Raw genomic sequence first — 25,817 nt, 5'->3', positions numbered from 1 at the left:
TGTGACCCACATGGTGGAGGGACATGCAGCCGGGGTTATCCATGCAACGCCTTGCAAAGGGAGTCACTTCATGAGGCAGTGTGAGAAGCCATAGGGCCAGTGCCTGCTGTGTGGATGGAATGGCTACAGGCTATAGGGGAAACTGGGCACATGTAGTTCTCTGGGGACAGGGAGGGGGGACCTTGGTAGCAGTCCCCAGGAACACAGAGAGGTTGCACTGTTGGTGCCACAAACATAATCTTCCACAGCTCAGGAACCAGTGTGGGAGCACTGAAATCCCACATGGGCGTTTATATCCCCCCTCCAGAGGGAAGGGGTCACACTTGGAGGGTGCCAGCCCACTGCCCTCCACCCTGCGCACTCACTCACCTTTGCCCTTCCCCACTTACCACACCAAACAAGTGCTGATATCAAAGAAACATTTAATAAGCTGCAATAAAATACGGACCTTTAGAAAGCTCATAGGGTGAATATCAACAGAAAACAAGGTTGTGGGAATCCTTGAGGAGTTCAGATCTAAGTCAGGGACCTTTTATCTGGAACAAGAACACAACTTTTTCCATAGGCTAGGATGAAATAAAAGACAAGAGCACAGAGTTCACAAAATGTCAACATTTAGAGAGTCGATACATATTCAAAGTTCAAATGACCCAGCTCTTATAGCTATACATATTGATTTAAAGCAACTTAATATAATTTTATTTTCTTTTTTTTTTTTTATATATACACTTTCAAAGGTTCATCAGGTGAGGTATGTAAACATTATTTAATGGAAACTCCTCTCCACATTTCCAACCGAGAATTCACAGCAGACAGTTCATTTTCCCAACTCATGACACAGTACTTCCTGCTCCCTACAGCAACCGGGAATGCCGTCCCAAGCCACGGCTCTCCCAGGTGCAGTCACCGGCTCCCACTTCCCACTGCTGGTCTGTACAGTTCACATTGCTTAGGCTCAAACATACAGTACCGGACAGGAGGAATTTCAGCTCAGTGTCTAAAATTCATATAGAAACAAACAGAGAAACAAAACTCTCCCAGGGAAGCAGACACAGATGAAGGAAAAACATTTGCCATCAGGGTGGAGATAATATGTAAATGTTGAGCATCTTAAGAAAAAAAATTACTGTTGTTGTTTCCTTTTTTCTTTTTTTTTTTTCTTTGTTTTTCACACACCTGTTCCAAGGGTGAAGGAAGCGTGGGGTTGATGAGGAGTCCTGCAGGGCTGGGACCCAGCAGCACTCCTCACTCCACCCCCCAAAGTCAGAAACTCATCACCATAAAAGCAGCCCTGATCCTGCTGACACTGCCCCACTGCCCCACACAGATAGCTGGACGAGGGGTCAGAGTCAGCTACACTTCTAGGCAAAAAAGGGGTTAAGAGAAAAAAAAAAAAGAAAAATCCGAATCCATTTAGGAAAAAAATAACCAAATGACCTCAAACCTCCTAAAAGAGAATTAAAATTGCAGAATGATAAGCAAATAAGCAAATGCCCTTCTCGAGCCAGCCCTGGGTTTGTAGCAGTGACAGCAGTGTGCTCCCTTGGGTCACCCGTACCCGCAAAGGCAGCTGCTCGCTGCAGTAATTCACTAGCAGGAATTTGCTATCAGTAACTACCTGCCCTACCCTGGCAGTTTTGGGGGGGTTCCTTGGGGGTGACGGCAGCCCCCACCTCCTCCATCCCTGGGGACGCTTCCTTGGGCATCCCCAGGTAAAGAGATCCCCTCCATGCCATGCTGGACTGAGCCCCTGCCAGGAGCAGGGTTATTCCCACCCAGCCCTGATCCCCGAGAGCCCCTGCCATCAAAGCAGACATTATTACTACAAATCTTATTGCTTGCAGTGCCTCCCACCATGGGGAACGGCCATCCCGGCCAGCCATGGGAGCTCGCTGCCTCCCTGGGCACCGTGGCCATCGGCCAGGCCTGACATCATCAAAACAAGACGAAGAGGAAGAGTTAATGCTTCAACTTTGATGTGACATAAAACCAAACGGAACACCACCACCACCCACCCCCACTCACCCCCCCCGACACTGTCCCACCCCGTCCCATCCCCCACGCAATCGCCAGCCCTTTGGTTGCGGCACGCCGGGCGAGAGAGCCCCACCAACCAACACACCAGTCAGAACAAGAACCTGTGGAAAGCCCATGAAATAAATATTTAAAAAACCTATTTACAATATTAGATCCGTGAGCACGAAGTGAGAGAAAAATGCTTTTTCCTGTCCCCAAAAATCTTAAAAAGTAGGTTAGCATCCTGCCGCCTAGCACAACACTATCTTACATGGCACCTACACATAATATATATTCACATTTCATTTTAAAATTAGGTACTCTTACAAACAGACTTAGAAAACATTGGCTAGCAATGCAGCCCGTGGGAGCGCCTGGCCTCCAGACCCATGTCACAAATGCCGGCCGGCTGCATCTCAGCTCCTTCGGCTGCCCCAAAGCTGCCAACGTGCCCTGAATCAAAACCGCCAGCTGCCCTCCGCCGCCCTTCAGGGAGAGGGTGGAAGTGCTCGTGAAGGAGAGGGCTTGTCCGCGGAGAGGGAGGGAGGGAGGGAGGATGGGGACTGTGATTTCTGCTAAGCCTAGGGGTGAGCTTAATACAAACAAGAACTCCTGAGAACATCTTAGAACAGATGGATTCATTTCACAACCACCAAGCTAAAGGATGGGCCAAATGGATACTACGACACACGGGGGAGAATGTGCACGACGTGGGGACATGGTAGCCCTGTGGTTTGCTCAAAAAAACTACCACTACAAGAAAAGCTGCAGTGGTGTTCCCTGGCAGGGGGGAGCCTACCCCCATCTTGCTCCTGGGCTGTCCAGGCATACAGCCCAAGGATGAGAGACCCGAGTACACCTTGGCTGGGGCTCAGCCCTCTTCCCCCAGCATGACTGCTGCTGGTGGGAAGGTGAGAGCCCAACGTGGACAGCCACCCACACCTCCCTGCTGCTCCAGGAACTGCCTGTGCCTACAGAAGGTTGGGAATCATAGCTTTCTCAGTCATCTTCTACTGGGAATGCAGTTGTCAGGCTGAAAGCATATGAGCTGGAGAGAGAAAATGTCCATCAGCAAGTTTTAAAAACAGGGCACCAGTACATCTGATTGCATGTCTATTTCCTGGGAGGTTACTAGGAGCTGGCAGAGCTTTCGGAAACACCAGGATTTCCAGAGGTGCCACAAGAGCAGCTGGGACATGGGATGGGCTGCATCTTTGCTCATTTGCATGGCAGCAAAAAGCAGCATGGGCAGCCCACCAGCCGACTCAGTCCAGCACCGCATGGCTCCCCCAGCACAGGAGGGACAGGGATGCAGAGAGCAGCAGTGACAATTTCATCCCACTCTCCCAGCTCATGGACATTGATCAGCAACATAGAGGAAGGTTTGTTGGAAGCATCAGCACTGGCTGGACGGTTCTTCAGAGAAGGTTTGCTGCAAATGTATCTCACCGACGTGCTGGCAATTGACTACAGAAATCCCACTGCACACAGCAAACACCAGCAAACAGGACCTTGCCAGGGACGAGTCAGTGATGAAAATAAACACATGCATGTCTTGGGTACCTTGCATGCACCCTGTCAGCAGGGAAACCCATTCCAGGGCTAGCCTTCTAGACAAGATCCTAACAGCTACAGGTAGTAAGGGCCACCCTTGGCTCAAACTGCTTTTACTGCAGCACTCGACCCCCAACATAAGTTTGGACTCTGAGCTTGGCAAACATAACTCCTCCTGGAGGTTAATTAAGATAGACAGATCCTGACCATATAAGGGGTGAAGACCCAGAGCTGCTGATGACAAAGTGAGAGAGGAAAAGGTAAGCATGCAAATGAGAGGGGGGCTGGTAGCAGAGGGACAGTGAAGGTGCAGAGCTAAGAAGATGCTGCACCTGCTACATGGACTGGGGCGCATGATGGAGACTAGTTTCAAGAATATCATGAGAAAGTGCCCAGCAAAGACAGCCAAAGTAACTGGAAGAGATCTGTTTTGTGGGATGAAGCACTTGAAATCCAGAGCTGAAGAAACACAGGGAGCTGTAGGGTGGCGCAGGAGACGAGGAGCGCAGTGAGGCTGCGGATCTGAGGATGGCACTGTGGTAGTGCCAGTGGGCAGCTCTGCACCATAGCACATGGAAACACACTCCATGTCCATGTGGAATAAGGCAATAAATCGTGTTGCTTATTTCCTTCCATTCATTAAGCTCATCTGCAGCTCCCTGTGCATCCCTTGCATGGCGTAAAAGCTGCCTTTATTGGGAACAGCCTGCTTTAAAGCAGGGGCTGTGCCTCAGCAGCACACCTTGCCATTGCCTCACTACAGGACAAACAGGAACAAGTAGCACATGTCATTAACAAGAGCAACAGGTTATATACATGTGGTATCACCTCTGCTTACTTCTGTATCTCTTGTGCACTGTTCTGGCTTCATGAAGAGAGGAAATACAGAAGTATATTGGCAAGAGAGTAATGCAACACGAGGACTGATTGGGGAAAAAAAGAAAAGGAGAAAAAATTCAAATTTCTTAGCACTGATTAAAAAAATGGAGCTACCCAGGCAATGCTACCTTGCCAGACAATCACCTCACAGGCAGACCCTTTAATTTGCTACCAATTCAATTTTCTAGCAAATTACAGCATTCCTTCTTCCTGTCCCAAAATAAAGCACTCAGAAAATCAACTGCAAAGCACGTTAAAAGTAGGTCTTTTAGTCTGCAAGGCCTGACTCCTGTTACTGGTGTCAAATGGAGAATGCACACAGGAAAGGCAGAGGACCCAAAGACAGAACCTCCAGGAGCAGTGACAGCATGGAGAGAAGCCTGGCAAGGAGCTGGGGGCTTCCTCAGAGCAGAAAGCCTTAACAAAGGCCCTGGGCCCACCTTACACTTGAAGCATCCTCCCCTGTGGGGTATCCCAAAGGACTGCACAGATCCATAATTCGGAGAACTCGTACTAATGTAGCAATATTCCCACCTCAAGGTGGGCTGTAGAAGTCATGCCCCAAGTGCTTCCTGCAACAGCTCAGCCACAGGCAATGGCTTCATCCTACTCATTCCTTGGCAAATCAGCCAGCTCTCCCTAAAAACTACCCGCATGAGTTAAATCCACCACCCAGTGCAGCAGCTGTGGGAGGAAACACTTCTGCCAGCTTCTCAAAAACAGCACTATGTAGAGAAGAATCACTCCAGCTTTCCTCAAAACTGTAATAAGGTGGAGTTGTTTAGAGGAAAGGAGGAGGCAGAGACAGAGCAGTTCTGAGCAAGGTTTACTTATCCAGCTGGGGAGAGCCCTGCAGAGGCTGTGGTGCCCGGGACAGGCCCTGAGGACAGTAGAGCAGGGGGTCGAGTGGTCCCTTGTGACAAAACCCCAGATCATCATCTCACCACCTGGGACAGCCCAGCTCAGCATCTCTTGCAAACCCTGTCCCTGCAGATGCCCAAGGTGCTGCTCTGTGTCTTCCGACCCAAACTAGGTGCCCCCAGGCTGGTCTCAGGCAGCAGGCTGGGGCAATTGTATTTAAAAATTAGTTTCTTTGGAAAAAACCCTCAGAATTATTTGCTTTCTCTTCATTTGCTTTCTGAAGACAAGATTAACAACCCACAGCCCAGCACAGCTGGCCAGCACAGATGGCTCTTTTCAGCCCCATCCTGACAAAAAACCCCACACCCTCTACCTTTCCTCATCAAAGTGTGCAGAAATTCAGATTTACACCTACAAGGCTCAGCCCAGCTCCTGTTAGGCTCTTTGCACAGGACATACTGGATCTAATGTGGGAAAACTAAGGCTTGCCAAACATCTCTGGCAATCCCCAGGGAGGGACAGAGATGCTGGTTGAAGGTGATCAGAGCCTGGGACAAGCTGCAGGCATTCTGAGTCTCAAAACACATTGCCTGCACGCTGCACAGCATGGCCAAACCCACCTCACTCCCCTCTGGAGCCCTGCAATTCCCTGCCTTCAGTAGAGGAAACCTCCATCCAACCAAGTCAAAACGTAGCAATACAAGAGAAAACCACAGACTGAGACTGGAAGTTAAAAGGTGTGGGAGGAATATAGCTTTTCTTTTAGCATCTCTGCTTCCTTCACACAAGAGGTCCTTGCCATTCATCTTCGGAGCCAATGCCTGTCAGGGACACTGCCAGGAAGCTCAGTGTGCCAATCCCACCACTGCCTAAGCACTCACTGAACCAGGACAGAGATGCTCAGATGCTGCTCCACTCCTGCCATCTCCCAGCCTTGCCACACTTGAGCCAACTGGTGCTGGAGAAACCCAGAGTGCAGGAAGGCAGCTGGGAGGCTGGGAAGCACCCCATCTAGAAAACCTCTCTCCACTTGCTTTCTCTAGGGTTTTATCCTAATGAGGTTCCTGCTCCCAGAAAAACAGAAGACAGCAGGACAGCCTGCATTTACCAGCAGCTGAAAAATGAAAGAGAGAAAGAGAGGGGGAAAGCCCCGAGGAGCGCTCAGCGCTTGGTGACCAGCGCAGGTGCTTCAGGAGTGATGGTGAAGGATGGGGAAAGGGGGTTTGCTGCAGAGGAAAGGCATGAGGAGCAGAGGTAAGAGGAGTGCTCACACGTACATCTGGCCCAGAGGAAGGAGAAGAAATCCCAGGCCCATGGGACTGCAGAGAGGCTGCCCCAGCCAGGGGTTAGAGGAGGACCATAAGTACGGATGGAGAAGCAAGAGGGAAAGACAACCCGCAAGAAAGGTACAGAACAGTCATTTAAACTGCCATCAGTGCCCTCTTGCCTCACACCTCTCCTGAAACGCTTTTAAATCTTTTCTGATGGAATGTTTGACATATTTAATGCATGCAGTAAAAATTAAAGTAATAGATAATTTCGTATTAATCTGTACAGGGACTGACAGGCTAGATTTAATCACTTCCTAGCTGTTCAGAGAGTTAACTTATTCTAGCACGATTCAAAGGAAAGGCAAAGGATTTTTTTTTAAAATCAGCCATTTCACAGTAAGAGAAAAATGTGCCGTAGCACACAAAAATGTGTGCATCAATGTTGGGGAAAGGGAATACCTGCAGGAGAGCTAGAGGTGCTCTCTGAAGGGCATGCAAATCTGAAACCCCTGGTTTCATTCTCTGTACTAAATGGGTACAATGAAAGATTTAAAGACAATTATCTGCCTTTCACCTCCAGCCCCCAGGCTTTGGGATCTGGGGTTCAATGCCAACCATGAAAAGCAATTCCCTTTGCAGCCAAACCCTCTCCAGCCTCTGCTCCCAGGGCAGGCACATCTTGAATTCATGGCCTGCACCAGAGCCTTGCTCTCAGCAGGGACAAGCAGCTGAGCAAGGACCAGCAAGGCATCTGTTAAAGGTCTGGCAACCTCAGAGCCTGCACGGTGCCCTGCCAGGCATTGCTCTTTCTAAGTGGGAAGGGGCTGGCATTGGGATTCCTGCAAATGGACTTTGTGCAGGAATGTGAAAGTGAAGCAGTGGGAACGCAATGGCTGAGCAGGGTCCTTTCCTGACCACAGCACTCACTTCCCAGCCCCTGATCGTCTCTGCCCAGCAGAGCCAGCAGAGCCACATGCTCTATGCACTTCTAACAGGTTTTTCTCAAAGGAGCCAGGCATTGTGACCCTGTTCTGTCACTGCAGACCCCCAGCTGGCTTTTAAATGTGCTGCAGAGGCTTGAGGAGGAGCCTTGCAAAGGTGTCATGCAGGACAGTGTAGAGATTCAGCCTCTTTCAGACTCCACAGCCAGACGCAAGCAAGGACAAACCTCCCACACCTTGCTAGTAAAAGGATGAAATGCAAATTATGGTAAAAAATAAACTTAAGGCAGTCCCTTATCCCAATCCTATTCCAACTGCAAATCCTGGCTTAGGAGAGCACTAGGCAAGACATGCACAAAAGCACAGGGTGAGGGCCAGGGCTCCCCTCCTGCAGAGCACCAACATCAGAAGGAGCTCAAGCCCTTAAAAAGGGAGCCCTTCAACTTTCAGTGAAGAGCTGCAGAAACAGCTTTGCCATCAGAGACCACAGAAATCACCACGAGGGCAGGGAAATGGGAGAAGGAGGTCTGTCCAAAAACAGAGCATGGCAGGACTGGTTCATCCCTGAAGCCAGCAAGAAATAAAGACAGATACAGCCCAGCATGCCCGGCTGGCAGCAGTGCATGCAGCAGCATGGTACCCAGAGCCCCCACAGCACCTCCTTGGCCTGAGCAGGTCGACCCCACCCCACAGGTTGTGTAGTGGGAAGCAGGCAGCCATCAGCAGCACACACACCAGTAGCTACTTCACACTCTTATGCAGGTAACAGTCCAGGACACCAGCAGCTGCTACCAACGAACCAACAAAGGACAGACTTGCCTTTCTCTCCCTCAGTGATGGGAAATGGTTTTGGTTTTGCTTTAAATGCCACTAAAAACACAGACAGAAGGAGGACTCTGAAGGAAAGGGAAATGTTTGTGTGCACCCAAAGCTGACGAAAGCTACTTCACGTGCACGAAGGTGGTTTTCTTTCTGCTACAGTACAAGTGCTTGTGCCTCAAGTATAAAACGCAAGCCTCCAAATCACACAGACCAGCTTCTTATTTTTATTTTTAAAGTGATAAATAAGGCACTGTACTTTTAACAAAAACTGCCTGGTTCCAAGTTTAAAAAACCCAAGGAACTTTCAAACTGCAGAAACTTCCTTCTGAACAGCAGAGCCAGACAGGCTGACCTCTTCTCTGTCCGAGACACATCTGCTGATGCCTAAAATCATGGGCGTTATCCTTTAACTGCGGATTTTTAAAGGCTTGCTACAGCTTATAAAAGCAGCTTTAGTTAATGCATGGTAAAGGGTTACTACTATACATCAGTTTTGTACATGGCTACCGGTTCTTCGCTACTTCGGGTCCAGTCGCGAGCGTTTGCTGTGCGAACAGTCCACTTTTGCCCTCAGCTTCCTCTTGCCCTGTGACACATTATTCTCCTGCATCTTCTTCATGGACCTTGTCAGGGTCTTCCCACTGCTGTGCTTCTTGTTGGCCATCTTCTGTGACCGTGTGGAGGACTCCCCCAGGGGCTTCTGCTTCGGAGATTTGGACAGCTCCTCGTGGCTGGGGGGTAGCAGGGTCCGTCTGCTGGTGTTCTCCTTGCCCTTCCGCATAGGGAGCCGCACCTTCTCCAGCTGCCTTTTTGGGACTCTCTTCTCTTTGAAAGACATTTTTCTGGCCAGTTTATTGCTCTTCTCCATGGCAGCCTGCTTTCGGGTGGCGGGAGCTTTTGTGCTGACCTCTGAATGCTTTATTTTACTCGTCTTTTTGGCAGGCAGCTTGTCCTTGGTGGAGGAGTTGGATCTCTCCTGGGTGCTCCCGCTCTCCTTCAGCATCCTCTTCTTCTTGCTGAGCTGGAGGTCGACTTTGGGCAAGGGGTCCTCTTGGGACCTGCTCTTCCCCTTCCGCCCCTTCCCTGTCCCATCCACTGATGGAGATTTAGCAGGAAAGGCGGCTGCTTTGATCTGCAAGGCTAACTTTGGAGACATCAGGGGGTTGATGCACACACTCTTCCGGCTCTGCTTGTTCTCCAGGGACAGATGGTCCCCTGGGCCATCACTCCGCTTCTCAGCCTTCACCATGCGCTGCTGGGCTCGCAGCTTGCCCCGCAGGTTGGAGTACTTGCGCAGGATCCTGGTGCTTGCCTGCGTGGGCAAGCTGAGGGCAGGTTGAGTGGTTTTGTCTTCGCTCAGCTCCTTGGTACTGGCATCGGTAGGAGGGGTCTGGTTGGGAGTGGTGGCTTCTTCAGCCTCTGCTTTATCGACGCTCTCACGAATTTTGGCCCAAAGCTTTTGGTTCTTCAGGTTATTTCGAGCTGGGGTAGTGGCAGCGAACTTCTTGAGATGTTTTTTCAAACGTTCAGCTTGCAGTGAGCTGGGGTAGAGACTGGAGGCAGAATACTTCTGCATGGGGACTTTGATGGGGGGGATCTCCCCTGGGAGACGGGTGTTGAGTTTCTTCACGATCACTAGGGACCTGGTTTCAGTTGTCTCCAGAAACCACTGGCATATGTCAGACAGTTTAAAGGCCTTCATAAATAGCATCTGGACAGGAGAAAGCTTCTGCACTTCCAGTGATCCTCTACTTTTCCGTGTTCTTTTCTTGCTTTTCCAAATCTCTTTCAATTTGTCAGCTTTGTTCTTTACTTTAGGGGTTGGCTGCACTTCCTTCTCCAGCTGAATCCAGCCCTTCTGGATTTTCATGTACTGAGTGTTGAACTCGGCAATGAGCTCCTGGTTCTCCTCTTCAGCACACCACTCCATGAACTTTGGTTTGCTGTCAGCCATGTCTATGTCCTCCAGTGCTGGGCAGTCATTATTCCCTGAACTGTGTTCATCCCTTGGTTTGGGGATCACTTGCATAGACTCCTTCCCTGGTGTGCTCTTTTTTGCAATGTCTACCGGTGCAGGTGCAGGTGTGTGTCGTAAGTTATAAAACTGCAGGGCAACCTTTTTATACTTTGCAGTTTTTGCTGGAAGATGCTTGTTTCCACCTCTGCTGCTGGGACATGGAGGCGAATCGGTCACCAGCTCATAGTTCACCGGCTTGCCCATATCCCTGGCACTGTCAAAGCTCTCCTTGCCCTTTGCACTGGCATTGCCTGGTTTCACATCCACTTGCTTGGCATCATTTGCAGGAACACTGTATTCTGGAGGGAGGAGAATGTTTTTCTTCTCAGAATCAGGTTGGACACTGATTTCCAGCATCTCACCCGGTTGACTTTGGCTGCTGTTAGCAGAGGGGTCATTTTTAGAGGGATTTTCTCCCTCTGCAGCAGTCTCTTTCACTAAGATGCTTTTATAGGTTTGTCTGGTAGTGACACCATTCTCCTCGCCTGGCTGCTGCTCAGCGATACTCTCTAGAGCCTGGCCAGTGCCTGGCCCCTCGCTGGTTTTGAGCAGCACACTGGGGAAGCAGTCATTTGGGAAGTGTGTGGGTGCTGCCTCATCCAGCTCCACTTCTCTCTTTAACCGCTTAGCGCCAGGGCTCTTGGAGAGTTTGATCTGAAGGCAAGGAAGCTGCACAGAGCTGGAAGAACCAGAGTCCTCAGCACTGCCCTCGGCAGGTGACTGGGATTGCTGGCTTCGGAGACATCGATCCGATGCCACAAGTACTCTCCTGCCTTTCTTTCGCTTCTTGTCTAGACTGTCCTTGGAAGAGACAGAATCTTTCTCTGCAGTGTCTGAGCTGTTGGGATCAGGTGGCATTTCCCCTTCAACAGGCTCTTTTTCACCTGCTGTGCTGTTATTCTTCACTGCCTCCCCTTCCAAGATTTTGGGGAGGGCTGTGCTGACCAGCACAGCATCCTCTTGCTCAAGAGAGCCATCATCTGTCATGACCGATGATTCGGCTTCTGGTTTAGCATCAATGCTTTTGTTCACATCTACACACTGCAAGGTTTCAGGGGGCTCCAGGGGACTCTCCCCTTCCATGGTGGCAGGGGGCTCATCAGGAGCCTGTGAGCCTGGAGAGCATGGGGAGGGCTCTGCCAGGCACTGTTCACAGAGCTCTGCATCCCCTGAGCCTGGAAGCTGGTCAGGATCCCTGGCACCATCTTGGGCCAAGGGCGCTGTGTCTGTAGTGGCAGAGGGCTGTGAGGGGGACTTTGGCTCTGGGCTGGCAGCGAGGTCTGGATCAGTTTGTATGTCAGAGCCTGGACAACATTCCTCCCCATTGTGTGCTTGTGGGACTGGAATGGCAGCAAAATCAGCAGCTTGCCTGCTGCCACTGCCATCCCCGGAGGAGCCCGGGCTGCTGACAGCCTCACAGGTGACAGTGCCTCCCACTCTCATCCCCCCTCCTTCAGCAGGAGGGCAGCCAGGGGGTGGTGAGCCAGCCAATCTGTCCTCTTTCTGGGGGCTGGGTGGAGCAGAGAGGGAGAAGAAGGGCATGGCCATGGCAGCTTCCCTTGACCGGAGCGCTCGGGTATCTCGGAGCTGCATGGAGCCCAGCTCAGCTCTCTCTTTTGCTTCTCGGCTGGTTGGTGCCACTTTGGCCAGGAGCCTCAGGGAAACCCTCTTCTCACCTTCCCGTCCTGCCCCTGTAGACCCCCCCACTGAGAGCACCGGGGGTGGCTTTGCACTTACGAGGGTCTCTGTTCGCAGTGCCGGGCTGCTCGCCCTCTCCTCTGCCCGGGAGCTCTTAACCAGTGTGCGGACAGTCGGGAGCTCGCAGCACTCCCCGTTGAAGTAATACCCTCGCGTGCTCTTCCTCGCTGTCCTGTGGGATGACACCGACCGCTGGCTCTCGAAGTGGCACTCGGTGATGGGCTGGCTGATGTAGACCACATCGCACTGGTTGTCGTAGTCGTTGATCCTCAACCCCGACGCCTTCTTGCTCTTCCGAGTGGACCTGAGGGAGGCTGCCTTGGTGCGGGGGTGCCCACCGGGGGTCCGGTGGGCGGCTGGTGTGGCGCCAGTGGGCAGCCAGCCCTCTTTGGACTTGTCGAGCGGGCCCTTGTCAGCCGGGTGCAGGTGGCAGCCTGCCTTGCCCCTGGCCATGGCATGCAGGTGGTTTTCTTGCTTTGGTCTCGCATCTTGTTCTTTTGCGTCTAAGTCCTGGTGCAAAGATCCTTTCGAGCTGCATTGCAAAGTGTTCTCTTTGTCGGCTCTGCGAGGGGGGGTCACTGCAAAGCCAGGATCCCAGGACTCTTCTGGCAGAGCCCTGAAAGAGCTCTTTTGTGACCCCAGACAGCTGTCTAAGCTGTCCTCGCTGCCATTCACATTTGCCACTTTGACTGAAATATAACCTTCCACAAGAGTCTTACCTGCTAGCGGCTCTTTATTGTCCTCACACTTTCTGACACCAGTTTCTTGCTCGTGTCCAGCAGCTTGCTGCCCTTCCAGGCTTTTTGCGGTATGATGGAAATTCAGAGAGGGAGAGTTCAACGTGCTGAGGTATCCTTGGGTGGAGCTATCCTTTGGACTAGCAGAGCGAAGCCTGGTGACGGGCAGCTCGCAGAAGTCCCTTCTCAAAGGAGGACTGGAGTTCTCTGCTCTGTCCAGAGACTTCAGTTCCGCTGGCTGCTTCAGGGCTTGTCCCGTAACATGCAGGGAGCCATCGGACCCTGACTGTCCTGGGTCCAAGGAAGAAGGGAGCTTTGATTCAGTAAAAGTAGCACCCTTATCCTGATTTTCAGTGCTTTGCTGGCTACAACCAGAGCCACAAGTAGAGACCTCCATGCTCTCAGATTCAGACAACTGCTGGCCGTCAGAGTCTGGTTGTACTTCAGTGTATATGTCGTTTAGCACACGAATGAACTGCTTCTGGTGATGCGTACACAATCTGACCATAAATTTTTCCAGTGGAGACTTCGGCTGATTGTTAGAGTCTATTGCTATTGTCTCTGCTCCTTCCTCACTAGGGAGACAAAGAGAGAAGCAATCAGTAACATGTCCCAGGGAATCAAAGTTTATGCTGCAAAACCAGAATAACCCTTCTCCTCCCACTCAGGCACATCGCTTGCCTGACCTCCACGTGGGATCAAGCATTCTGTTTTCCTGAAGCTGGCAGGTGTCCCTTCGCTCCCAGCACGCACACTTACATGTGCACACTGCTGGCAGGACACGGACTGCACTTTTGTTTGTCTCCCACTGCCAGAGCACCCATAATTATACTTCTGCCTAGGACACCCCATTGTATAAGCACCATGTCACATGTTCAAAGCAAACCTAAAAAGAACTGGATTTAGTATCTTCACGGTACCACGTGTAGAAGGCCCAGCACTTCTGGGACCCACCAGGATGGCTGCACACCTCTGCAAGCTCACTCTGCACTGCCAGGCTGGGTGGGAGAAAAGCACCATCCCAGCTGGGAAGCCAGATGTCAGAAATCTTGAGCTACTCAAAGTCTTCAAATTCTGCTTACACCTCAGTAGCAGAAGGTGGGTGTGGGGCAAACTGAGCAGATCTGAGCCTCCTCTGTAATCAGCACAGAAAATCTGGTTAGCTCCCAACCTGCAGGAAGTGCAGGCAGCAATGCACCCTGTGCACTGCATGCCATTTGCACTGACTTTTGATTAGCTGCCATTTAATAAAGTGTTTCTACTGCTGATGGGCTGTCAGCACACAGTGGTTGTGCAGAAAGGTGCGCTTCTACCACACAGGGTCACTGCCGCTAGCTAGCGCTCAAACCCAGGCCATTATCATTTACCTGCTTGGCAGAGGCAATTAATTAGGACTTACTGGTGGAGAGGTTAAGGGATAATTACCCAGTGTTTGCATGAACTCATCATGAATGCCATGCCAGGTGCTGTTATCGAGACCATATCTGTTCCCAACGGCAGCACAGGCGATTCCCACCCAGTCCTGACCACACTGAGGGGGCACCGCGCCTTGACACCCACACTGCCTGACACAGGATCTTTGCCAGCAACGTCGGGTTGCTTTGCAGTAACAGTTGCACTTTGCACCTCCTGGCCTTGTATTGCAGGAGTGAAAGTCCTTTCTCCCTCTACAGCCTTTCTCTGCCCCCCCCCGCCAGCATCAGACACCAACCTCGCTCATTAATCTGGGTCAAGGGGGGCAATGCTTATCACAGGGTTCAGGGGCAGGGTCGGGAAAAGCAGCTTCATGTGGAGCAGGCTTTCCCTCTCCATGCTGTCAGGCGCAGGGCTTGACTGGTGGACGAGGAGGAAGAGTCCTGGCTCAGAGGAGCCATCAGCAGAGAAAAAAAGAAGGAAAAGCCAGGGGCCAGAGCCAGCTGTGATCGGTGACAGCCTTGGGCTCACCTGTTCCTTACTTACTACTTGCTGGCTGCTTTCTTGGAACTGACAAGCACCAGGGAGGCACTTCCTGTTCCCTCCTTCCCCCAGATGGTGGGAGAGGCACCCAGGGCTGCTTCAGGCTCAGGACTGGCTAGGTCTCCTCTTTGTCCAGAAATGCCAGGCTGCAGCCAAGCCTGCCCTCTGCAGCTGCCAGCCAGCCCTTCGCTTTCCAATTTGCCCACACATAACGTTTTATGCGTAAAGAGGCTCTGCCTCTTGATCATGGCCACTCAGTTTCCCTTAAGGCTTCTTGGGCAGGGTTTTCCCAAAACCACCTGGAAAGGCTGAGTGAGCTCAGCTTGCCGGATGCGTTTCCACACCTCCAGAACATATTCCCAGGGTTAGCAACAAACAACATACCTCGAGACTGCTTTACTACACCCCGGCAAGAAAAACACCCTCCAGCAACCGTCTTGACTGGTTCTACCTGGCGCTGCGACGGCTTTCAACTTGCAGCACCTGGGATTAGTTTAAATAAAAATACTCAGGTACAACCTGGCCCCTCTCCAGAGCCCTGCACGGGAAGGGTTATGTCAGCCAGGATCTCTTACACAGCCCAGCTCCTCCCCTTGCCCTGCTGAATAACAAAAGGGGATAAAAAACCTTTCACCTCCCTGGGCTTGGAGCAGGGGGCTTTTTGAAGAGGCAGAGCTCAGAGCAATTTTTTCTCCACCTTTGCAAAGACTCTCCCCTTACCTGCTCTCAAGCTCAGCTCTGAAGAGCAGCAGCCATCTTCCCACGGGGAGCCTGAATGGTAGCAGCAGAGTTGGGGCTCCGCTGTGGCCCACCCCACTGCTATGCTCCCCAGGCAACCATGGGAAGGGGTTACAGTGGCCAAACAGCCACCTTTCTCCTTGCCAGGGCACCTTCAGTGCTACACACAATGGCTGTGAAGGAAGAGTCCGTGGCATAGGTGAAGCGGTTGCCTGGGTGGGTGGCAAGAAAGAGAAGGCTGGGTGATGCCTGGTGAGGGTGGAGGTTGTGGGTCTGTGTACAGAATTCCTAGTCTGGGGGAAGGGACCAAAGTGGTCCTTCCTCACCTTGCAGCTGTGATGCTGAACACAGCCAGCCACAGGTCACGACTGTTTTGCACCAATGTGTGGGGCAGGGAAAGACCTACGTCCTGCTTTTGTGGCAGTGAGGACCTGTGCTCCCTGATTCCAAAGGCTCCAGTGGCATTTCTGCCTTGCCTTCACCTAGTTTCTTTCTCTGAAGTGTGACTGAGGCCTTGGTGCTCATTGTCACCTTATTTGCCCCGCTGTACTCCAAGGAGCCAATCAGATACGCACAGCTTGTCAAGCTGTAAACTTAAAAATCAGAGATAAATATTTTTCCTGCTTGATAAGGGAAATAAATCCATTCAGCTCTGATGCTCTTTCTCCTTAGAAGACCCATCTCACACTCAGTGACACAATTCACCTGCTTCTGCAGGCACCTTGTGTTCAGGGTCCTCTGCTGTCATGCCACTTCAGCTCAAAGATGGGTTGCAACTTCTCACCTTGAGCTCATCTGCTTCTCCAGCAGATCTCCTCCTCCTCCTCCCAGCCCATCCCTGTTTGGGTATGGCAGGCACCATCTAATTTTTCTAGGTGTCTAAGGATAACCTTGGGGCAGAGCTCTCCCCACCACCTACAGCCAGACTCTAAGCGTGGCTGGGTCCCACCTCTGTCTTTCCTCTCCCTGTCCCCCCAGGTTGCTGAGCCACAGCCTGTGCCTCTCCATCCCCAGACCTTCCAGACACAGTTCTGTGCCCCCTGGGGCCTGCTAATCTGTGTGCCTGGGTACCTGTCCAGCACTTCCCACCATTCCTGTCTGTTCTGGCTATTACTATTAAATAAAACATGTCCCTGGACATTCTCTTGTGAGGCGACCAATGGACACAGGATTGCCCACATCCTCCTTATTTAATGCAGTTTTGGAGAAGAGCTTGTTTCTTGCTCACCTCTAACAGTGGAGTTATATCAAGAGCCCCACACCTTCAGGCAGGGTTGTTTATGGACAGTACAAACTGTTGCAGAGAAACTATTTATTTATGTGGCTTATCAGAGTAGAGGAGAGGTGAGCTGACTGCAGAGCTGAAGTGGCTTCCCAGGGAGAGGTGCCGGACACTAACAGATTCCACCACCTGGCAAAGGCACACCAGGAGCTGAAGACTGACTGGTGAACGCAGAGGATGGGAATTGGGAACATGGTTTCAAACAGGAGGAAAAATTATTCTCAGGAGGCAGTCAGGCCTGTCTCTGAAGAGCCTGCCTTTTGGGAGGCACAGACCAGCCCCACAGAAGCTGCCAGGCTGGACAGACCAGTGAGGGAGCCCAGGGCTGCCCATATCACCTGCAGCCTTCTCTTTGGTGCCTGTGCTCAACCCTTGGGCTTGGCCTGAGGTTCTCTTAGTTTTGGGTGTGAATGAGGAATGTGCCATCTCTCTCAAGGACTGGAAAAGCCACAAGCCTAAAGGAGATTCATGGCCAGTGAGAGGCAACTATCTGGAGACCCTCTATGTCTATAGCCAAGCAGCAAGTGCAGTTACAAACCCGTATAGGGTCCTCAGAAGGATTCAATGCGATGGGAGAGACAGCCCACCTGTCAGTGAGCTCTCCTGCAGAGCCTGGGAGATGGCAGGTTTGCCCTTTCTGCCTACCAGCCTTGAATGCTGCCTACACAAGGCTGTGACTGCCAGGGTCCCTCTGTCCCTGTGCCCCAACACTCTGCTTCCAGCCCCACTGCACATGTCACCTTGGGCCAGCAGAAGACAACCCCAGCATCCCAGAATCTTGTCATCAGAGCCCCTCACTACCTTCTAGCTTTCTCAGGGCAACCCTGTTCTCTCCCCCTTCTCCGCCTGCCACAGAAGGTGTCAGAGGCATCAAGGGGCAGGAGCTGTCAGAGGCACAAGCGGAGCTGTTGCTACGCAACCTCGGTGGTGCAGCAATTAATGCTGGGGAAAACGTGCTGTGCTCTGAAGCTATTTGCATAGCTGCGCGCTGCAATACATTTGTTTGCATTGTGCCTCTACTGTTTAGTGGAGTTTGAAGCCAACCCTCCCCCAGCTCTTACTGGAGGGGACCTGGGGCTTCCAACAAAGGCTACGGGGTTGGAGATGATAGGGTTGGGAGAAGGCAGAGGTTTGTCCATCCATAACACCTACAGACTGCACAGATACAGCATTTCCAGCATGGGGAGGAAAGGCCAAGTTATCTGTATTTCCCCCTATGCAGCCTGAGGAGCTTTTCCCAGCTTCTGTAGTGCCCCCAACCCACTGGTAGGGTTGTCATATCTCCCCCTTGCAGTTGTACCAGGGTGACACCGTGCTTGCGCTGCTTGTGAATGCCAGAAACAGAGCTTTAGGGGCGGCCCAGTCTGCCTCTGGCTCAAGACTGTATTTTGGGTGGGGAGCAAGGAGGGGAAGAAAGAGAAGGAGAAAGAAATCAGACGGTTCATATCAACCTACCTGGGAAGAACTCCAAAAACCTGTTGATTGCCAACTGCAATCTTCTGGTTTGCCCACCCCAAGTTTCTCACTATTGAACATGAAGCCTGTACCCTTTCTGGGTTTCTTTTTTTTAGCCCTTGAACATCAGTTTGATTGATTATAAGTTTACAGATATGTTTTGTACCTCGGAGGCACAAGAAGCAGCAGCAGAACAAAAGTTCAAGGCTAAGTGTTTCTGTTCCTTTCAGACCACTCTAAGCACCAGGATTATAGGTCTGTAAAAGAAACAAAACATAGCTATAAACTTATAAAATCCAATTCAATGTTTTTACGGGGATGACCTTTCCCCTCCCTCTCCTGCTGCCACACAGCAGACTCTGTGCCAGTTGTCAGAGCGCTGCCTTGCAGCACCCAAAAACAGAGGTACCACTTGAGTACCCCACCAAGCTGAAGTGTGTCTTGGAAACCTGACTAAAAGTGGAGATTTCATACATGTGGATGGCTAAAAAGAAAGCCTAGCTGGTGAGCAATGCTCTCTGTCAGCTGAACTCAAAGCATAGACCATGCCCACTGTGAGCCCAAGGTCTGAGGCAGCTTCCCTTTCTGCCCTCGGGTGGCACCTCCAGCCCTGCTTGTTTCAACCACTTAGATTATTTTTCACGGCGAGTGGAAATGCTATTTTGAGGGATTGCAAAGGAGAAACAGCCTTTTAAAAGGAGCACACTCATTGCTGGCCGTCAGGTGAGCTGACCTCAGCCCCAAGGGTGCAGTGAATCCTACGTGCTGAGCCTGCGCTCGGAAGCGGCTGTGCTGCGTGTCGCCAAAGGTGGGCTCGCTTTGCCCGTGCCGGAGGGCTGCATGCAGAGGTCTCACCCAGCAGAAGGGGGTAATGAGTTCTCTGCCAGTCCCAGTTTAGTTTGCTGGAGTGGTTGTGCAAAACTAAACCTGCCAGGACCGAGACACGATCTGACACGTGGTACCGTGCTCAAACCCATCTCCACTCCTAGCTGCAGCACAGATCTTGGAGAGGTGGAGGTGGGGGACACGCTTCCTTCTGCTGGCACTGCTCTGGGATGCAGCGATCCCCTGCAGGAGATGGGTAAATCAGCCACGGGCATGAATAGTGTAAGCCACTGCAGCAAGATTTTCTGGAGCTCATCTCTCAAAGCCCCAGTTAAAGGCTGACACTGGATGCACCAGTTTAAATGCCTGTATTTCAATCCTCAGAAATATGCCTGGCACCTAACACTCCCCACACAGATGAATGAGTCCCTTCACACCTCTGTGGGTGCTACAGTAATTCTCTCTTGCTGCGCTGAAAAAAAATAGTAAAGCAGCACTCAAAGAGCTGAGGTTCCGCATAACAGTTAGGAAGGAGAAAAAGCATTTTCCTTCCCTAAATTAAAAGCTGAAGTTGTGCAAAGCACAGCCAAAATAACTATGGAAATATTGTTGCCAGGTTCTCAAGGCCCCTGAATTTACTCCGTCCTTGGTGATGCACATGGGGATGGACTGAGCTTGTATTTCAACTGAAAAGCAGGAAGAAACAGCTTATAGATGTGTTTTGTTTGGTTGGGGTTTTTGTCAGCTGCATGTATTTGTCAAGGTACCCAGGATGTACAAGAAGTCAACTGACTGGACAAACAACATCCATTACAGATTCAAACTTTTAACCCTTCAGAGCAGTGTCTTTTATTTGTTTATTTAATTTTTAAAATAGTTAAACATTAAAAATCACTTCTCCCCACCTGTAACCAAATAAAAATCAAGCAAACCAAATTCAGTTTCACATTAGAAAAAACCAATAGCAGCCTCAAACAAGTTTAGCTTTTTTATATTCTTGTCATAACTTCCTCCACTCCCACTTTCCCCAAGTAACTAACCCAACCATATTCTACAGTAGTTTATCATCAATTGTGATACTTCTAATACAACATTTAATGACTAATTAAAAATCTTACCGCTGAGCTATTGCTTTAAAACCAAGGGAAATTTATCATGTTGGAAATATTATTCTACATGCTAGCTTCCAAAGCCTTTCCAGAATTGTCCTTGCTAATTTTTCTAATTACCAAGATCATTTGGGATCTTCCCTTTAAGGAAAAAAAAAATGCCATGATTGTTTCTTTCTGAGCATCTTCCCTGAGCTAGGTGCTCCAAAAGGATAGATAGCACTGGAAGACCAGAACAGATAGAAAAACAGGCAGCACCAGAAGACAGATAACAAAAGCAGGCAGGGCAAAAAAAAAGTTCTTACAATGATTTTCACAGCTTTGCACGTTTTAAAAAAAGCAGCACCCTGTTAAGAGAAAGGAGAATGAACCATAGGGACTATGGAGTAGAGAAGGATGCCCTGAGTATCTTTAACTGTCCCAGGTACAAGCTGTGAATGCACAGTGGCTCTGGACCTAAGGTGAGGCAGGTGTATGGCCTCTTCCCTGCTCCAAGTCCATCGCTATTGGTTCCTGTCTGTGCTGTAGCATACTGGGGACAAAGTTCTCCCTCCCCAGCCCTCGGGCATGCACACACAGGTCATCTGGAGCCACTGCAACTGCAGAGGTTCAACAACAGGCAAACTACCACCAAAGGTGAACTCATCTGAAGTAAATGAAGGCTTCCAAGCAGGATATGCTGTGCTGTGAAAAACCACACCTTCCCCTCCTAAGCTGCACCTACACTGTAAGGGAGAAGAAAACCCAAATGCATTGGATGCCCTCCCCACAGACATTGCTGGTCCCAGCTCCAACAGGCACATTGCCACAAATGGCTACTGCCTACTTGTAGAAGTCTTCAAGGATTTTAAAGTCTGCAATTATCCAGGTTGGGTTTTTTCCAACATGGATACAAAAAACCAAATGCAGCAGCTAGATAAAGTGCTCGCTAGAGCTAACCACACTCAGCACAGCTCGGTCACCCCGTGGGAGGGGCCATGGAAGACTGGAGAGCAGAGAATATCTTGGGTGTAATTAACAGACATTGGGGGATATGACCCCATTTCAGATAACCTGGAGATTCAGATAATTGGGCCTCAGATAATCCAGGCCATGCTGTTAATAGAAACAGTATCACAACTCCTAACAGCGGCGCTCCCCACGTGCCGACGTTATCCCTCCTTGCACGGAAATGCCTGGTGAAATACGAACTAGCGGTTTGATACACGTCCATATTCCCTGTCAGCTGCCGGGCTGAGCAGCAAACCCTGTTTCTGATGCACCACTTTGGCTGGCTGCTTGGGAAATAGGTTAAGGCAGAGAAGTGGATTGCAGCCCCGAATGCCTGGGGACGAGCCTGTCTCAGAGCTGACGGGCTAGGTAAGCTCTATTTTGAAAGTGGGTTAATTTAACTGCCATTCAACTACCATTAAATGATGTAGGTTAATTTTATAGTCAGATAACTATTAAGAAACCAAAACATAAGGCAGGAAATGTCTCTATGCATACCAGTGGGGAGAGATTTCCTCTGCGCTAATGCACACCCCTCCTCTTCAGCTCAAACCTCTCATCCTTCCATTTCTGCACATCCCTCACATCATCTTTTTCTTTTTTTTAACCCTTGTCATTACACACTATTGTCCTTCCTCCCTCTCTTAAGGGAGCCTATTTTTCCTCTCAAAAATTCACCTTGGTATCCCGGCCCACCATTATTTTTCTCCTTTGATTATATTGTCACACATAGGAACACTAACAAATCCTCATATGACCATGGCAAATGTCCACTAGAAAAGGTCTTATCTTCCCACACACATCAAATATTTGTGCAGCTACATGGCAAATTGAGGTAGGGAACAACACCTTGCTTAGTATGTAACATGCCATCACCACTAATTTTCTTCAGCCAGTTTTCTTTAGGAATATTTACCATATTTAAAGCCTTCTTGATTTTGGCAGTTTACCCTTTATAAATGGATGCCACAGCTAAAATGTACTTTATCACTGTGCCATTTTCCATTTTGCAGTATAATGATAGGTATTGTTTGTTTCTTTACACTGGCAACAAAACCCATCGATTGCTGGTTTGTCATAAAGGGAAAAATAAAGTGAAAAAATTTATCAACAACAGCTTATGCCTGCAAAGGAACAGATCCTTTGGAAAAAGCAGAAGGGACTCATCACTCCTCATGCACAGCGAGGAAGCAGCGAGCATCACAGCCCTGCAGATCCCCCTGAGATGCCTTCACAGATTGCCTCGCTCTGACTTCTGCACCTCCCTGGTCCCACCAGCAGGAAAATGAGTCCCTAACCTTCCCAGAGGAAACTAAAGCAATGATGACCCATTAGCACACGCTGCCCATCAAGCACTCACGGATCTCCTCTACCCGCAAATGTTTTTTATTGTATTAACAGTAAGTGCACTACACAACCCTGAGAGCTCAGAGAAATGAACTCACGCTTAACCACGCAGTGGTAACGAGACCACGGTGCTAACGGGATGATGGCACTTGCACTGTGCTTTTTATGACCAGAGAAACACAGAATGGGACCATCCCCAGAAATTGCAGCTAAACCATCGCTGAAGAAACCTCCTTGCAGCAACTCAGATATTCAGATGGCAGCGCCAGAGCCCAAACCATGCATACCATGGGGATTTCTGACCCACAGAAGGCTGAGTGCCAGATCCTCCGTTGTCCTGCTGAGGCCTTGCCACTCTTACAAATCTTGCGATGAAAGTCCTTTTTTTCACTTGTGAGCTATAAAAGAACAGATGAAACAGCCAAAACCCAAACCTCATCAACCTGCTCTTTGCCAGCCACTGCCTTTGTCACTTTGATTTTAAGATTTATAACTATTATACTATTATATTATACTATTACAGTATATTTTGTACCTATTATTCCTAATTTAATAATATCATTAAAAGAGTGCAAAGAATATTTCTTTTAAATCCAGAATTATGTTATTTCTGCTTTACCAATTAGCAATCCAGTCTACACTCAAACAAAAGTAAAGGCACCAACATAAGGACATGTATGGGCAAGGCAGCTAGAATTAAAGAGCAGTGGAGCAGTAACCTACATCATACACACTTGTGTCTGTCTATCAGAGAAAAGGGCCCAACAGGGCCTGAAACAGGAGCAAAAAATCTACTTTTTTTTTTAATGCATGAGCAGCAAAGCTCACTGAATTACAGCTAGGCAGATCTCTAGCGAGATCAGGCAGATGCCACCACGGTTTGACCAGAACTTTGTTATTAGCAAACACACTTCCGGTACCGAGTAAGCTTGTTTAGCTTTCACACCTTGAGCTGATGTTCAATGGCTACTAATCAGAAGGAAACACGTATTTCTGTACAAAGAGAGTAAAATTGCTATGACAGCTTCTTATGCAAACCCAGAATCCTATGGGGTCTTTTTTTACAGTCTCCTTTCCAAAGTCAAATAGTTTGTTTTAAACCACTGCTAACACCTCACACACAGCTACTTGCCTTAAAGGCCTGAAAGGAATCTGAGGGAGATGCCATGTGTGACTACAGCACATCTGAAAACATAAAAAACTATACCACCACCTTCACCTGAAAGGGGAATGTGGCAGAAACTAGTGGATCCTCTAAGCAAACACCTCAGGCTTAGATTACAGCACAGATATTGGCTGTGTGTATGAAAACCCCTTCACATGTGCAGGGAAGCTGTTCAGCTTCTCCTAGTGTCAGGTTTTCCCTGCAGACTCAGAGCAACTATTGACAATTAATGTCAGGGCCTTCCTCTAAAGCTCAGGGAGAAGAAAGCACAGTCAAAGGCTTGGCTTTAAGAAAGGAAACCATAAAAGCCCCTTTCAAAGTTAGGAATGTCATTCCAAAACGAGTTAAGCAAGCCCTATGTTTTATTAGCTGGGCAGGAGGATCTGGGACACAGGACAATGGGATCTTGCTGCACATCAGAAAAAAAAAAAAATCCCAAACCTTAGTAGGTGTAACAAAGCCACGTATTTAGCACTGTAATTTTTACAGGCAGTTTGCTGATAATCCTGTACAGAAAAACCACTCCTGTCAGCACACGGCTGGCTGATCTGCACCTGGAGCAGGAGCCCGGCAAAGGTAGGCAAGCGAGCTGTGACTGAGCCAGCCCTGCTAACCACAGCCAGGGAGACAGGGCAGGAGCCATGTGCAGCAGGACCCACCGCAGGCTCTGGCACAGGCGACAGCTGAAGCCTCTGCCCCATCCCTCGTGGTGTCACTGTGGGTGCTGGGTAGGTTACAGCCCAGGACTGCGGTCAGTTCCTTAGGGAGATGCAGCTGTATTTTCATTCTGGCAATCTTTGCATTTTCAGGCATCAGTGCTTGTATTACTATGCTCTGAAGTATAGTTTAAGAGTTTCTAATTTTAGCTGAGCTTTTAAACAATTCCTGGAAATCTGAGCTGTAGCCATCTCAGACAAAAATCTGCCTTTTAGTCAAGTGTGTAGGGAACAGACCTCCTGCAGAGCTGTGAGACACCTGCAGAGGAGGAGGCGGCACAAGAAGACTTCTAGAAGTTTTATTTCAAATGTGACCTGTAAATTTTGATACGTTCAAAGTGACCTGTAAAAACAAGATGTAACTGTTTTGTTCTCCCTCTTCATGATACCAAAAGAGAGCTTTTAAAGGTTGTGTTGTTTGAGGTTTTCAGGGAGGTGGGCAAGAAGGAACTTAATTAATTCATAAGTGTGAAGTAATTCAGATTTCTTCTGAATTTCCTACTAGACAACTGAGAACATCCTGGATTTGAAGTTACAGAATCTTCATTAAATGCACCAGATCGGGGAAACAGCACTCTCACAAATGATGTTATTTGGGGTCCTTCCAGCATTGTAACATTTATTAAAGTGTCTCAAGAACAACTCCATTTAAAAGATCAGCTTTCATTTTAATCTCTTTGCCATCTTCATTGTATCAAAGTCCATAATTCTAGATTTGCCCTGACACTTAAAGCTCAGTTTTTTGAAATTGCTTTTGGTCTGTACCTCTGTTTCTCTGTACATGAATCACATTCCTAAACAGGTCCAAGAACCTGCTATTCACTTCCAGTTAAAACCACCATTCAGCCAGTATCCTTGGCTGGGCATCTGCCAGAGCAGAGTTTGCAGATTAAGAAAATAGCGATTTGCTTTATTTTCCCAAATCAGGATTTAAATCCTCCCCCTCCCCCAGACCCACTTTTGTCATGCTGCTAGGAAATCAGAGAGCTCAGCGCGATCAGGCAGGAAAGCCACTGGTGATCCGCCTTACTGCACTGCTGCAGTTTGACTCTGGGGAGACACAAGGTCTTGGCTTTGGTTGTACAGGAAGATGAAAGTGTGATGCTCAGGAATTTCCTTAACTGAACCAGCTTCACTCACAAAACTTAAGATGATTTTCAACTTTGAGATTCTTCATGCTGAGCTCAGGGAGGTGCCTACTTTCAGATCTAGTTTTAATGCCAACATCTGAAGCTTCCGGCTCTTCGCTCTCCCAGCAGCTCATGCTTCCAATAAGGGACCAGTGAGCAGAGCCTGTCATTTCACATCTGCTGGAGTATCTGCATTGTAGCAAGTGACCCAGGCATATGAGGGGTTACAGTCAACTGCTACTCCATAAAGAATCTGCTACTTCAGGTGACCAGACACGCTCCTGCAGGTTCAAAAGAAGCAGCTGCCT

General features: G+C 49.5%; 1 protein-coding gene across 4 annotated transcripts in view; it reads right to left on the bottom strand.

Moving 5' to 3' along the window:
* Positions 1-405: 405 nt before the first annotated feature.
* The window catches only part of LCOR (ligand dependent nuclear receptor corepressor), an 88,153-nt gene continuing 62,741 nt past the window's right edge, over positions 406-25,817 (bottom strand). For all 4 annotated transcript variants that reach the window (XM_032694429.1, XM_032694430.1, XM_032694432.1 and 1 more), the window contains one exon: positions 406-13,371. In XM_032694429.1, the coding sequence (XP_032550320.1) occupies positions 8,862-13,371 (4,510 nt within the window). In that variant the 3' untranslated portion in view covers positions 406-8,861. The remainder of the gene's footprint in view (positions 13,372-25,817) is intronic.

This window comes from Chiroxiphia lanceolata, chromosome 8 (assembly GCF_009829145.1).
Source record: "Chiroxiphia lanceolata isolate bChiLan1 chromosome 8, bChiLan1.pri, whole genome shotgun sequence".
Lineage (NCBI taxonomy): Eukaryota > Metazoa > Chordata > Aves > Passeriformes > Pipridae > Chiroxiphia > Chiroxiphia lanceolata.
Note: the sequence above shows the minus strand (reverse complement) of the source record. Positions and strands in the feature narration are given on the sequence as shown.